Source organism: Labrus mixtus, chromosome 19 (assembly GCF_963584025.1).
Source record: "Labrus mixtus chromosome 19, fLabMix1.1, whole genome shotgun sequence".
Classification (NCBI taxonomy): domain Eukaryota; kingdom Metazoa; phylum Chordata; class Actinopteri; order Labriformes; family Labridae; genus Labrus; species Labrus mixtus.
This window is the reverse complement of record NC_083630.1, coordinates 20,075,394-20,091,646: the sequence shown is the minus strand read 5'-3', so window position 1 is coordinate 20,091,646 and position 16,253 is coordinate 20,075,394. Positions and strand designations below refer to the sequence as shown.

General features: G+C 41.6%; 1 protein-coding gene across 1 annotated transcript; it reads right to left on the bottom strand.

The window, feature by feature from the left end:
* Positions 1-6,171: 6,171 nt before the first annotated feature.
* nell3 (NELL (neural EGFL like) family member 3) lies at positions 6,172-13,349 on the bottom strand. Its single transcript, XM_061064402.1, has 5 exons — positions 13,132-13,349; positions 12,311-12,994; positions 10,669-11,228; positions 10,192-10,258; positions 6,172-10,021 (listed from the first exon to the last, which is right to left on the bottom strand). The coding sequence occupies exons 2-5, from the start codon at positions 12,957-12,959 to the stop codon at positions 8,490-8,492; spliced, it is 2,808 nt and encodes a 935-aa protein (XP_060920385.1). The 5' UTR covers positions 12,960-12,994; positions 13,132-13,349; the 3' UTR covers positions 6,172-8,489.
* Positions 13,350-16,253: the final 2,904 nt, after the last annotated feature.

Below are 16,253 nucleotides of genomic sequence, written 5' to 3'. Positions count from 1 at the left end.
CCAAGCCAGATGTTGGTGTCTTTTGGAATTGGTGGCATTCACCTCACAGTCTCTCTCCACTGCCTGAACTCTACCTCTGCCCCTGATGTCAACCCAGGAGCCGCCCGGTCATCCGTTAGTGCTCGGTTTCACTCTGACACTCGGCTCAGCTCGCACATGAAAGCCCGCTCGCCTCAGGGGAGAGGACAGCATGCATGCTTGACAGCAGAAGAAGTTGCAAAGACACGTTTTTTTTAGTTTTTTTGCCGACCATGTGTTGTGTTATTTATCAGCTGTCCGACCAGCAGGCAGGGATTTGTAGGTTTGTAGGGCAAATGATCTCTTAAAGGTGTCAAAGTTTAAAGCCGCTCTTATCAGCATATTCAAGACTTAACAACGGTTCAAAAGACTTCTACTGATTCAGTTTAACTTTGCACTTACTCTAAACTCTACTCAGATTTAAAGTGTGTTCAGGATCTTTTTTGTTGTTGTCTTACAGTCAGCCCCGTGTCCAGAGGGGTGGCACGGGGTGGCCCCCCTTGAAATCTGATTAGCCACCCCTAAAGTCCTAAACTGTGGTTGGCTGTTTGCCCTGACTTGTGTTAAAACCGACTACTACGGCTTTTATGCACAACACTTCTTGTAGTTTTCTGTACATATCAGTGTTGCACATTTTCTTTTGTTTGTACTTGAAATTATAAAATACTTTTCATAAATATGTTCTAACACTGGTGAATGGGGAAGTAATGCAGAGTGTCTTACTGAACCAAAACATCGCCAATTAATGTTTATTTGCATTATTTATTTGTTTATTAGACATAGTGCAGGAATTAATGTGTTTGAATGCAATTTTTTAGTTCTTTAAATTGTGTCTTTGAACATACACCACCTTTCTGAGTCAATATAGAATGAAGCTAGAAACAAATATAAGTTGACATATGGTGTTATAAATGAGATGGTTGATGAAGTGTGGATTATTGATATTTATTGTGTTTTAAATCCACTCGCTTTCTGCTCGTTTCCTGCACAGCATAAAAATAAAGTTAGCCTCGAGCCTTTGGACCAAGTGGGAGGCTTAGGAGTAAAACACTGAGTAAATTCTTGGTGTAAATCCAACAAAAGCATGACAAACATTAACTTCTCTAAGCATTTAATTAGGTTAAAATTCCAGTTTATTTGACGTTGTTTTGCTCATAATTTAAACTATATTCAATAGAATAAATCACAGATCTCAAAGTGCCACAGAAGTAAGAAAACATGATCATTAATATAAAGAGTGAGGGTAGCAGAGAGTTAAAAAACATGAGTATTGAAAACAAGAAAGAGCATGCAGTAATGATCTTATATCCCAACATACTAACATACTGTATGTTAATAAATAGTTACATTTAAAGAGACACCGTTCAACTATGTAAATGTACCGACATCTCACTTCAGCAGTTCTTCAAGATGGTGGTCACCACTTCTGCTAAAATCCCTTCCACCTTCAAAAGACTTTCATTTTTTGGAAGTTGCGAGCCACGGGGTAATCTTCATTATTATTCCTCATGGCATATTTACCATTTAATGGTGATGGCCTTGTTTGTTTGTGTAGCTCATAAAGACGCAGCGATGTAGACTTCAGTCTGTTTAATAACCAGCTACAAACTCCTCACGGGAGCTTTAAGTTTGCTTGTTCGATTATTCTTTTCACCTTTTCACAAGGTTGAATCTGCTACAAATACAAGACTTTTCTTCAAGCCCACTTTTAGCTCAGCCCACCTCAGTCAAAGTCAGTCATACTCATTAGCTTCTCCGACTTTGCTGTGCAGCCTGCTGCTACCTGTGCATACCACATACACACACTCTACTCCCCTAGACTTATTGTGGCGTGTGCAGAGTCATTTGTATGGATGCATTCAGTGAGATAGTTAATCTGTAAGCGCCTTGCAGAGAAAGCAATTAACCTCATGGACCACCGGGGGAGTTCGTGTGAATGAGAGAGCATCTCTTTCTCCATTTAAATGTACACCGCGGGGACTCCCTCGCTCACTGTCAGCCAACCTATTATTCACCATCAGCACTTTAAAACAGCATCTGCATGAGGACAGCAGGACAGCCATCGCTCCACTTTACATATCCATACACAAAAACACACCCAGACTGACTGATCCCCGTGACTCTGGAGTTTTCGGATCGCCCTTGACGCAGACATGATTAAGGTCAACTTAAGAACAAGAAAATGAAAAGCTGCATTCCTGGTGATCGGGGAATATCAGACACTGGAGACAACTATGCGGAGCCCGTGCCAAGTCTGGAAAGCTGGAGATACAGCATGTCCAATGTGATTATTTGAAATGCCAGTTGTGCAGGTGAAAAATCTCAAACAGAAAGGAAGTATTGCTTACTACCAAATAAATCGTTTTCCTTAGACAGTGTCAAAATAAATCCAAATAATTTAAAGTGCGAGGCGGTTCACTTGTTTCTCTGTGTCAGACTGAGAAACGATGCACTGGCTGTTCAATCTGAATCCCACTTTGTGTTTGTGGCCACTGACCTGCCAGCCCATTCCCTCATGCATCAGTAATTCCTCTAATGAGGAGAAAAAGACCGACACAGATGGACCACGGAGGGGAGGGGATTGCGACAGATGAGTGGACGCGTTAGAAAGGGAGGATGTGAAGAATTCACAGTGAAATGAAGAACAGAGGGCAACCAGGATTCAGTGATATGGAGCAGTGTTGTGAGATCAGAAACATATTTTTGTTCGGACAAAAATATATTTACAGACATAATAAAAACTTACCTAATCATTTATGTTCACTCTACACACACTACATACATTTCTCTCCGATAATGCAATAGGGAAGGATGCTTGAATGCTGCTATAAAATCAGGAATTTCGACTTTAGAACTATTTGTATTGAATTACAATTTCAGGCAGGCTAACATGTTTACTTGTATTTTAAAAAGCCTGTTTCATTATGACTAACTAATTAAATGTACGCTTCTTTAACATCATATTAACATATTTGACTGATAGCATGTTAGCATACTGACAGCAGCCTTTAGCCTTGAAGAGCTGCTGGTATGGCTGTAGACTTATAGGCAAATGTGTGTAATTTGGTCAGTTTTCCGGCCATTATAAATCATATAATTCATGATTCTTGATAGTCATTTGTCAAATCAGGGTGCGTACAGGCTCTTCAGAGTTGTCTGAGGTATGAGAATTAACCATCACTACATTTTGCAGCATTTTGAAACACTTTGTTGTCGAGAAGAAAAGGAGTAACAAACTGTCTTTCTACTTCAAAGACGCGTTTTTGAAGCTTGAACAGTCGACATCATGTGAAATCTAACCAGCTGGATGATGTAGCTCCACACTTTTGACTCACAGGCATCAAAGGGATCTACAGTCTCCTGCCAGAAATAGTATCACTTGATGTCACCCAATAGTTCATGCCCATGTTTAGTGGCACTTTCTTTTAAATGTGGCCAGACGTTTAGAAAATGACTAATCTTTGTTTGTGGTTTTCTGGGGTGAAGTATAACTCACTGTCAGAGACAAAAACTACCAGACTGAAGTCCTTTCATATGCAAAATGGATTTCATTTCCATATTTAGTCTATTTAGTGTGATTTATTCCCTGAAGAAACCGACAACCTGGATAAAAAAAGAATCTGACTTTCCTCACAGCTCATAAATCGGCCGTCGAGTACGACTGTAACACACAGCATGGAGGACTGCAGCATCAAACCTGACCACATGGTCTAAACATTTCCCTGTAGACAAGAGGCCTTGGCTCTTACAGTAACATCCGCTTCTGATTAAAGCAGGCCTGTCTCCGGCTTTGTCCTTTTTAAGTCAACATCGGAGCAGACTGGGGCCAGGTTTGGGTTAGGAGGGTGTTCACCTCGACCACAAATCACTGAGACTGATGCGACCGCTAACGTTACACCATGTTGAATTTCTTTCAGTGCACAAAAACAGATGAAGAAGATACACATTTAGAGAATAAAGTTCAGTCCTTTCATGACTTAAAACTGAGTGGAATTTCACATATTGTTAGCCAAGTTATTAAAACAGTTGTAACTTAGGAATCATAGGAGATTCTGTCGTGTTGAAGTAACTTCCTCACATGCCATCGATTGTTTGAGTGAACTCCAAACACACAAAAACCTTCAGAAAGCAAAAGTAAACTCACAACAGATGCACTGCAGTGATGAATGATGTCTTCGTGTTTTGTTAAAAATACGCTGGCATGAAGTTCTTTCAGCTGCATGGTACCTTTCATGTTTTTACATCATTAACACATTTGGTGACTGAATTTCTGAATTTTTATTTGATACGTTAACGTTAACGTTCTGTAAACCATCAATGAACTCTATTTTTGTACATGTGTGAAAAAAAACACATGTGGGCTTTGTTACCTTGCAGACTGGTGAGTAACTAGTTTTTGCAAACAAGTTCCTTAAACCTTTTAAAAGATGAAACCATATAATTAGTGTATGTTCAATGTTTATTCTGTCTTCTTTTCCCCAGGTGATTTAAAAACAATGTGTGAACTTAATGATTTCCTAAATTTGGTCAAAATTACCTTAAACACTCGAGCTACACACACTTTCTAGAGAATCTCAGGAGGACTGCCCCTGAAATCCTCCTGATCTGGTTGTTCACACATGCACCTCACAGCGAGAGACGATCACTGTCCAATGGGACGGGACACGGGGGGGGGGGGGGTCTCCTGAGGTCAGACGTGACATAAAAAGGAAAGACGAGGAAGTGGCAAAGTAAACTTTCGGATGAAGTTTTGATGACTTTTTTTGTCTTTCAGTTGCGGGTAATAGCTGATAACTTATCTTGATTTATGAATTTAGAAGGTGTTTTTTTTAATCTGTGTTTGCTTGCTAGCAATTTTCTAATTAGTGCAATTTGTCACTTGTCTTGGAGGATGAGTAGGAGTAGAGGGTTTTACCTGCTGCTCGGTGTTCGCAGAGCGTTCTCCGCGATAAATCACATCCTCAGAAATGTGTGATGACATTTTCCACGAGCAGAGATCATTTCATCTGTCCAGCTTCTGTCCACATTTTGAACGCTAGTTAATACTCTTGTTGGCATTAACCTTCTCCAGAAGAGGATAACTAGCTCTCCAATTTACCAGCTAAAGCTTTTGCAGCTTTTTATTGGCTGCATTTGGTACAAAGAAAGTTTAATTAGGGGGTTGTTATCGAGCTATTTTGGTGGAAAAAGCCAGCAGCTGTTTGAAATTTTGTGTTTAAAAGGGAAGAATTTGGTTAGCGGTACAACCAAAACAGAACTAAATGAGGCTAGCTAAAAGGCTAAGATGCTATAATAAGAAGTATTGCTGAGCTAAGGGGAACCACAGAGACGGGGGATAACTACGAGGCTTTGAGGCTATCACATCATAAGAATTCATTTGTCTTAGAAACTCCTTTAATCAAAATGTTCTATACTGATGGTTCAAAGTTTCCAACACACACCCATCCCCTCTGCTCAGTTTTTAGTTTCCTGCTCTGTTTCTGTCCCAGTTTCTCTCTCTGATGTCTCTGAAACTCTTTAAGTGCTGTGGGTCTTATTTGATCTGCAGCGTCAGACATCTGGAGCACTGCTCCACTGAAACACCTGTTTCCAATTCAGGCAACCGACAGAAACATTTGATTGTTCACAACCAGACTATTTTCTTTTTTTTTCCCCTCTCATTGACTCACAGGCCATTTGTTATTTTGAATCCAGAGAGCAGCTTAACTTAACTTCATACAGTTAATAGATGGAGGGTTTTGAGAGGATGATTTTCCAGGTATTAAGTCGGCAATTTTGGCACCTTAGCTGCTGAAAAAGGTTGCTTTGAAATAGGTGTTTGAGATTAAATGGAATGAGTAGAGTCTGACTGTTAAACTTTTCCCTTTTATTTAATGGAAATAAAAGCTGTTCACTTGTTTGTCATGATAGACAAGAAATCAGTTTCAAGATATTTAAATAATTGTTACAGAAGAGGTCACATGTTGTGGCTGTATGGGAGCCTTAAGCTTTCATTAGACCAAATTAAAAAAAACTATATACCATGCAAAAAAGTTCAAAAAGCTTTTATTTTCTAATTGGATTAAGAAGTAATCAGATCCTGTTAACTGCTCTAAAACTGCTGTTTTCTTGGAATGAACACACAAAGCAACATCACTCTGACATACTAGAGTGTTTGTACTTCAAAATAGATCTACATTTTATTTGGTGTTGAACAGTAATGCATGCATTGATGTTCCACAAGTCATGTGCAGGGAGTCCAACCACAGAAAAACAAAAATCACTGAACATAATGAAGGGAAAATAAAGCTGAAGAATTTCATTGGCGCCTTCGCTGCCAAGTCCCTGAAACACTTAATTGTGCCTAATTGTTTAGAGGACAGAGCACACACAGAGGCAATTAAGCTCGATGTGCATGAGCGACTTTGCAGGGAAATAGCATTTAGGCCAAAGAATAACAAAGTGTGATGTTTGTATATTTCTTAAAAACTATGTTAAACTACATGTGTGCAAAGAGGCTATGAATGAATGTGTTTGAATATAGACACTGTCTACTCTGTGCTTCATACATGGAATATTGTTATCTAAGATAAATGTGCTTCCTATAGTGGTAAATACTGCGGTCCTGTTTTATAAAACTCAAATAAATATGGGGAAAAAAACATAAAATACCATCGTTTGCTTGGCTACGTAACATTTGTGTATAGCTCTTTGATAAAAATACTCTTCAGAAAAGTAAAGGAATAGTTTGACATTTTGGAAACTGTTATTTTACGATATGTTGTAGGGACAGTAAAAATCCTCTCTCGTAGTGGTTACATAGCAAGACAGAGCAAGAGCATCTAGTTAGTTTAGTTTAGCTCAGCATGAATACTGCAAACACAAAAAACAGCAAGCTTTGTTTTGCCCAAAGGATGGAAAATCTCATCAATCCTCATCTATTCTCTCCCTATTTGAGCACCATTGTTTAATATATGGAAAAAATGTTTTAGCATGGCAAGGGGTCTTTCCTGCATGTCAGTGTTAGCTGTGAAATCCAGGTGAGTGAACTGCTTAATTGAGTGTAAAATAAGGTGTAAATATGCCTGTTTGGCAGAATGTGAACTGTATTTCGTTTCTCTTTTCTTGGAATTAATGTCTGTAAAAAGGATGGTTAGAGATTTAGTCATCAAAATGTATAAATGTAGGTGAATTGGTACATTATATGATTTGTATGAAGGAAAATCTGAAGACGATTGTTTTGTGTTCTTTTGCAGAATGTCTGTGAAAAAGATGGTCGTTTATTTATTTCCTCTTCTGTGTGAACTTTAATTCCCCTAGAGGAGCTGTTTGTCTTTGTTTGTTTGTTATATTGTTCTTTGTAAAAGTGTGTATGAAGGGGTGTGTGCTGGTGCTAATGGGGGTCTTAATAAAGAAAGAAAGAAAAGTTAACATCAGGAGGTTACTGTTATTTAAGAGATAGTCTGGAGCTTTAGCCCTCTTAAAATAGGGACAGTTTTTACACTAAGAAAGATAAAATGTTAAGATACCTTAAAAAAAATGTTGGTGGTTAAATTTAGTTCACCTCAGGCCAGGCAACGTTAAAACATTCCCCCTGCTACCAGTCTTAATGCTAAGCTAAGCTAACAGTTTGAGTGTTGTATCTCCCAAAAGGACAAACGATCATTTTAAATGTGTATTGATATAATACAAAAAGATTTGTTACATACACTTCTAAATATATTACACAACTCGTACTACATTTATGCAAAAGTAGGCATGCCAATGTGTGCCAACACACACACAAATACATACATATTGGAGCACCACTGTACATGTTCTTATACACACTCATACTTACAGTAATAACACACACGCTCACACACACACACACACACACACACACACACACACACACACACGCTCTCACACACACACACACACACACACACTCACACACACACACACACACACACACACGCTCACGCTCACGCTCACGCTCACACACACACACACACACACACACACACGCTCACACACACACACACACACACACACACGCTCACATACACACACACACACACACACACACGCTCACACACACACACACACACACACACACACACACACACACACACACACGCTCACACACACACACACACACACACACGCTCACACACACACACACACACACACACACACGCTCACATACACACACACACACACGCTCACGCTCACACAAGCTTTCCATAAAGAATTGGTCACTGCTCAACCAGCCGAAGTACTTCAGTACTTACATGTAAATAACACAAAAAGGTAATTTCTCAATACAAGTCTAACAATACAAATATGTGTAAAAAATGAATTATATTGTTTTTCATCGCCCACTTCCGTCCTTCATTTGGTAAATTGTTGAATCTGCTCTGCAATTCAATAATGTGCAAAAGTGTCTTTTTTTTCTCTTTTGTTTTTTTCAAAGTATAAAATTACTGACTGCTTCATCCTCTTCTTGATTACACTGCAACCCAGAGGATTGAAATGTTAGTGCCACCCTCGTGTGTTATCTGGTTAACTCGTCCGCGGATGCAGTCCAGAGTGACAAAGACAGCGGTGCCGTTCTGGACTGAGAAAGAGGTCCTCAGCCCGATACTGGCCCACTGGCTTCCTTCAGGCATATGTCCAGACACCTGCTGAGCCACAGGACCTGCCTGCCCGCCCTGACCCCCAACCTGCTGCAAAGTAAGCTTAACAACATTGCAAGAGTGTATCAGCTTCAGGTTGAGGGCTATGTTCGCTATGCCTTTCTCGTGGAAGATAAAGTTTTTCCGGCTGCTCGGCTCTCCTGATCGGGCCAAATGAACCTGCGGGGTGTCCGGGCTGATCTGATGGAATAACAGCGGTTTGTTCCTCACTGCTCCTGAGGGCAGACCCGTCCTGGACACCGTGGCGCTCAGGGCTGATGACACTGCTGAAGGTATCCAGATCAGACTAAGTATGCTGATCCCGGTGTTGTCCCCAAAGTAGCGGATGTTGCACTGGGATGGAGATTGAATCTCAAAGCTTAGGGTGTCACCGCTGTTCACGCTGACGGTGCCAGAGAGGGTGATGGAGGTGTCCCTGTAGTGGACGCCTGTTTTGAAGGCTTGCATCGCCTCCTGGCCAGTCCCGTTTTGATTAGTGTGGGCGATCAGGGAGAAACCCTCGCGAACGCAGGTGTTCCCCATAGAGTACAGAGCCTGTTGGAAGACAAACTTGACAACCCCGCTTTCTGTGAAGCGTACGCCGCGGTTGTCATGGGTTAAGATGATCATATACGGGTCAGAGACTGAGGTCATGCGGAGAGTTGGACGGTAGCTTGTTTGGTAGTGTGCCAACAGGGACATCTGAGCCGTCATGGCGACAGCACCGGTATCATGAGACAACCAGAGCAGGCTGAAGGAGGGAGTGTTGACATCATAGATGTGAATATCCTTGCTCTGATTGCAGTGGTGATTTGGACTCCTCAGCTGCAGAGTGAACGTATGGTTAGGCTCCACCTCAACCCCACTGCTCACACTCACACCCTGGAAGTATTTCCCATCTGGCTGTTCAATACGAACTCCGCTGAGGTCCTGACCCTCCTCTTCCTGGCTCCCGTTGAGCCTCATCCCCACCTGGAGGAAGTTTCTGCAACTGTGCTTAATCGCAAAATTATGGTCCAACCAGACGAGGCCGTGCTGCAGGAACCTCACCTGCCCGGCCTCATTGGACAACAGATCCGTGACCTCTTTGCCTCGGATGTTTAGTTGAAGCCCGGGGAAGATGTTGATGCCAGGGGTGCCGGCAGGAGGGACTGCCACATTGGCGGCCCACGATTGGGACAGACGGCTCTCCGACGGCTGGCCGCAGACGGCATCGCTGACGGCTGTGCAGGAAACGGCGAGAGGCTCTCCATCACACTCAGTGCACGCCTGACACTCCTGCAGCTCCTGGTTGTAAAAGTAGCCGTGACCACAAAGACCCATCACTGCCTCTCTCTCAGAAGCTCCCAGACACCTGAACCCTCCTGGGGAGAGAATGAAGAAACCAAGAGTTAAAAGGAGCGTCAAATAAAAGGTTTGTAAGTGCCAAAAAATCCAACAATTTTTATCAGAGTTCTGTAAAAACATCTTTAATTTTTGCCCCACTACCGAAAAATCAGTTGATAAATTGCAATAATCATCCAACATAACTCACCTGGAGTATTAAGGCACTTCACTCGCTCTCCACAGATGTTGGGTAATTCAAGGCATTCATCTCTGTCCTGCAATTAATACAAATTTGTATTACTGTCAGGAATGCAACTTTGACTTCATATTTGGAAGCTGATATCACTCTCTGTATTCTTGTGCCTAAAGGATAACTTAAAAACAATTAAACAGAAGAGCATCTCGGTTTTTCTTTAAATTTGTAGTTTTTTCAAGCATGAGTCATGGTGGCAAAGTGTGAAATTTTTATTCCAAATCAGCTATTTTAATGCTCACACATTTTCTGTCATATGCTAGAAAACCAAAGACTGATAAGCCAATTAAAGTATCCGCTGCAAGTGTTGCATTTTGTCTACAGTTGTTTGGGTTTTAAACCTCACAGATGACAAACTATATAAAAGGCAGATAGACGCTATCCCAACCAATGAGGAAACAGTTTTGTATTTGAAATACAGACAGTCAATACCTGGCACATCCTGTCTGCAGTCGGAGAACACTGTGAGATCAGAAAGAAGCCTGGTGGACACATGGTGCACTTCTCACACTGAGGCGGGTCCTTCTGAAAATCACAGAACTCCTCCTGTCCACAGGGCGTGGGACATCCCAGAAGAGGCTGAGGGAAATGAGCCTCTCCGACTACATCCATCACTTTGGCGTCCACGTCCATTTTGTGCACTGCGTAGGACTTCTGCAGGTGGCTGCGGGCCTGGCTCTGCAGACCCGCCATGTGGCTTTCAAAGTAGCTCTGCAGCTCGCCCTGCAGACCCTGGAAGGAAACCTGTTTGATGGTGTCCGAGAGGAGGCCGTACTGCGCTTTCACCACGTCCATCTGCTCGTACATGCGCTGCTGCTGCCCCAGGATCTCCCTCTGCTGGGAAAGTAGCGCCTCCTGTTGGTCGGCGAGCTTCTGCTGCAGGTCTCGGATGACGACCTGCTGCGCTTTCATGGCCTCCACCAGCTTCTCCTGTCCTTTTGCCAGCTGGAGGTGCAGAATGAGGGCATCTTCGGAGGGAACTTCATTCTCACCTGAGAGGCAGATAGTGAGAGATTAGATCAGTAAAAATCTCTCTACCTACCTATCCATCCATCCATCCATCCATCCATCATAGTTCGTTTTCCATTCAATCTGCAGAGTACCTCTGCACCTTTAAGAAAAAGCTAAAGACCCAGCTCTTTCATTAACACCTACCGATTTAAGATATTGATGATGATGATGATGACAATATTTAGGATAATTTTTATGCTGATTAGAACTTTCATGAAAAGCTGTCGATGTTATTCTTTGCCTCTGTGCACTTCCTGTCAGCACCTGTGTGTCCGATCTGACTCAAACCTGTTCGTTTGCTCTTACTGATGTTGTTTCCTCCTCTCTAGATCCTTATTTGTGTTGCACTTACTCTCTGATGTTCGTCTGCTAGATGAATTGTAGACTTGATTTTAGGTTATTTTAAGGCTAGCATTTCGTTTACTATACTGAGCCAGGTCTAAAAGAATGAAAGTACTATAGGCTTTTAAAAAAATGATATTACCACACGTCTGTTATCACACGACTTTAAGGGGAAACCTATATGAATTTGAGGTATCGGAAAATAAATATTAGTGTTGGAATATTTCTATTCAATGATCACAGCAGTGGAGGAAGAGATTAAATCAGATTCAAATGATGTAGAAGTCTAATGTTCTGCAAAAATGTGTGAACACTCAGTGAACCCATTCAACTGGGCAAACAATGGCAAGTGCAGTGAAAGTTCCCTTTATGGAGCAACATCAAAGCTGTCGACATTTTCTGCACAATTGACTCTGAGACATTTTTCCAGTTCAGTTGCTCTGGTGGTGTCTCTGCAGATATCGTTTTGGGCTTAAGGTCAATAAAATAGTCCTTTGCGTTTTCACCACACTCTCCTTTGTGTCATCAGTTGTGGTCAAAAAGAGGTTAAAGTTAATGAAGAGTGTCATTCCATTGGTTAGACATGCTGTTTTCAGTGCAGTATAGTAATTCATCAACTTCTCTTGGGGCAGAATGGCGCGCTAAGGACATGTTGCAGAATTAAATCGGTCTATAGTCATACAAACACACATTTCTGCAACATATAATGATGATGGCAGACCTGGTTTGATGTCACATGTGAGCTGGACACCCAAAGGCGCGCTGCCAAGTTCTGGCGACGGATATCCCAGGTCCGGAAAATCTCCCAGGAACATCGCGGATATGTCAGACAGATGGAGAGGAGGAAGCTGGCTGGCGGTGGATGAAGAGACACTCTCTTCTGAACCGACCAAACATCCCTCTCCCACACATGGCTTCGCCCGAGTTTTTGGCCGTATCCTGAACGGCAGTCTGCACTCGATCCCTCTACACTCTCGGGTGTCATTTGTGGGCTGAAATTGTTTCACAGGAGCGACACAGTCCGGATCCGTGCACCCAGCGGGGTAAACTTCAGGCGCTCTCCTCCGCGTACCGCTGCTGCTGTCACCGTGCCGCCCGCGCAGAGGCTGTCCGGCCGGATAAGTGTCTCTCTGAAAGCTCTGGTGCGCATAATGCTGGCCGGTGACTATTTGCGCAGCTCTCCCCTGACTTGTTGGGTTGAACTGCCGAGGTGGTCTGGAGGACCTGCTCCCCGGACAGTGCGCTCCGGTGCACGGTCTTGGATCGCCGGTTTCCGCGCCGTAGCAGTGCGTCCCGCGGCAAATCTCAGCGACAGCTTGCAGTGATACCCAAGACAGCAGGAGCAACAGCTCTGGTGTTAATAAAACCATTTTGCGTCAAGTTATCTCTCTCTCTCTCTCTCCTCCTGGAAAATAAGACAAATTCAAGTTAGGTGTAAAATCTGGAACAATCCCTGAAAAATAGTTAAAGTCCATCTGATGGGATAAAATCCACTTTGCCTGAACTCAAACTTTTAACTCAGAGACTCTTCTCTGCTTTTACCTTTAGCTCCAGGGTTTGATGAGTCCGGCTTTTCCGACCGTCTGTGAGAAATAAAAGCTGTTGGCTCTCTCCATGCCTGAGCCACACTGAGGGCTCCTGCACTACAATGTCAGTATGTGGCATTCCTAAGACTTAATTAGCATCAGGTTTCCCCGGCCACAAATTAACCCTTTAACTTCCTTCCTTTCTTGCCTCGGACGCATCCAGTTAGAAATAAAATGGCAGGAAGTAGCAGTTTTTAAATGGCAATAAAGCATTAATGTTTTTTTTATGATCTTAAAACAAAAACAAATGGGAAGATTTGTCTTATAGACAAAACGTTCTCCACTCCTGCCATCTCTCTCCGGATGACTGTCACTTTACATTTGGCTCACTGTTGACTCTTGTCTGACCTTATGGCCATCCAAGTTGCAAAAAAAAAAAAAAAATGTCACTTTTTTTTGTTTAACACATCCTGAATGTTGAGACAGCTGCTGGTTCTCAGCCCAGTGTCCTCCACATTAAACTGGCCCTGTCAACACTGAGCGCCCCTCTTTACAGACAGAGCCAACAGAGGTCAGACTTTTTGTTAGAGGGACTGTGGCAGAAGTCAGGAATGTAAAACCCACAGCTGGTTTTTGGACTGAGGTCTACTCTCTCATTTAAGTGATTCAGAACAACCACATGTCAGTGGGAGGTTATCTGAGGCTGATTTGTGGTAGGATGTTTGTGTAACTTAATTTTCCGTTTGTGTATATCAAGGTCAGTCTGGTATGGAAGTCCAATCTTGCCAAAAATAAAAATAAATCAGATGATTTTTAGGAAGAATCTCTTAAGTATGAATTGTTCTGCTTATGAAGCTCAACTCAATAATCAAACATTTTTACTTTATAATCTACAACTTATGAAACATTTTAACTTGATATCTAAAACCTCAGACATTTTGTGCCATAGCTTTTGTAAACCTTATTTGAACTTCTATTTTTGATTCCGTATCATTTACTTTTGACTATGCCTTAAATACACATTTATTCCCTTAAGTGTTATTAACTTGCACTCCCATTATTTTAATACTTTTTTTATATTTAACTTATTTTGTTAAAAAATTCTAAAGATGTTTTCATAATATCTCATATTTGACAAAAGTTTGATTTAATTTGCCCTAATTATCAAACATAGGTTTAATGTTTGACCAGTTCAAACTAATATTTATATATATATTTTATTTTTTTACCGATTGCACAATTTGTATTTATCTCATATTTTGACTAATTGTCTCAGGTCTCAGTGTCACATAATTTTCTCTTAATATCTCATATTTTTTTAAATGTCAGCGTTTAACTTTGCTGCAGCTTTTTTAACTTTTCAATCATCATTCCAAAACTTTCGACCCAGCATCTCAAAATGTTGACCTCAAAAGTTTGATTAACTATGTCTGTTTATATTTTCATCATCTCTACCTTGTTTATTTTACATGGCAGAAAGGGGCCTCCGTACTCTGCAGGGTCTTTTTAATCAAGAACTGAAAAAAAAAAACTCGCTTTAATTGTGTTTTTGCATTCTGTTGGCAAAAACGAACAAAGGGCTGATTAGAAACTTAAATGAGTTGCATACGTACAAATAGACCCGGCTAAATGATCATTATATTCTCTGTATAAACATTCAGAGGGGATTGTTGCTTCACAAAGAAAACAGGAAGCTTAGGTGGATGACCTGCTCTCCACCACCCACTGAGCTCATACGTGTTTGGCATGTACAGTACAGCCGAGTACACACAGAGGGCACTACAACACTCCTATATGCATCACTCATCACTTCATCATAGTGACAAATTGTCCTCTGCTGCACTGGATTTGACAAATGCTTTATGGTTTTGCAAGGTGCCCACTGGTTTTGTCATTATCACCTCATTTTCATTTACTGCAGAGGAGCCCAGGAAAGGTATTCAGAGGTGTGTTGGAGCGCTCAGATATAACATGACGGGGACTAATGGCTTTAAGGCATGCCCTCACACCTTACCATCTGGAGCCCTGTAGTCAACCAAAATACTGGTTTTATTTCAGTCATGGTTTTTGTCTTTGCAAGCTGTAACATTAAAGTTGAAGCTAATACTTTATTTATTTGTAAAGAACAATTAGATCAACGCTCTGCTTTTGATCGTCTATTATTGTTGACTTTCCTGCTATAAGTAAGTTATGTTTGTATTTTGTCTGTCCCTGTCCGTCTGTTTTTTTTGTCTCTATCCATTCTGTCTCTCTGCCTCTCCCTCTATAAAACTTTCTCAGCCCATCTATTTACGGCAGACGGCTGTCAACCAGTGTTTCTCAATGTGCTCAGGGTTTCAGCCTGGACAGGTTTTTCTTTACACTGTTGCAAAGAGCTTGCTCACTAGTCGATTAATGCTGAGTCTTAATAAATAGTTTTACAAAGAGTACAGTCTAGATGTGCTCTAAATGCTATCTTAAGACATTTTACAAAAAGCAGCTCAAAGACCTCACTCATTGTTATATTACAAAGACCCAACGTTAAACCATCATGAGCACAGCACTTAGCAACATTTACAGTAGCAAGAAATTACTTCTTTATAAGACGCAGAAATCTTTGGCAGAATCAGTTTTTATTTATTTTTCATGGTATGTTCCTGTAATCGTGCGGACCTGAGAATGTATAGGCTGTTCACGGGGGAACCCTGTTGGCCATTTAGATTGTTGAAAAATAATCAAATGACTGATAAAAACAATCTTCTACCGATGTTTAAGCATTCATGGCAAAGCAACCATTATCGGTATCTACTCTATAAAACCCCCTTCTGTCTTAAAAGCGACAGTAAAAATCACAGAAAAGGCATAAAAATGATTCCTCTCTTTCCTCCTGAGCTTCTCAGCTGTTATTTGAGAAATTTTCTCCAAGGCACCAGCATGTTCAGGAGACATTTGGAGCTAATAGGGAGCCTGCCTTTGGGTGTCCATCTGTTTGTCAACCCCCAAGAGAGGCAGGAAATAAGTGGTGGTTGGGACACATGCCTGTACCCCGACTATTTGTTTAATACATCACGAGTCACGGAAAGGCTCTCTTGGACGCGTTCAAGGTTATTTGGTTTTCCCCCCGTGGAGCTCGGCTTCTCTGTGATGTAAGGATTTTGC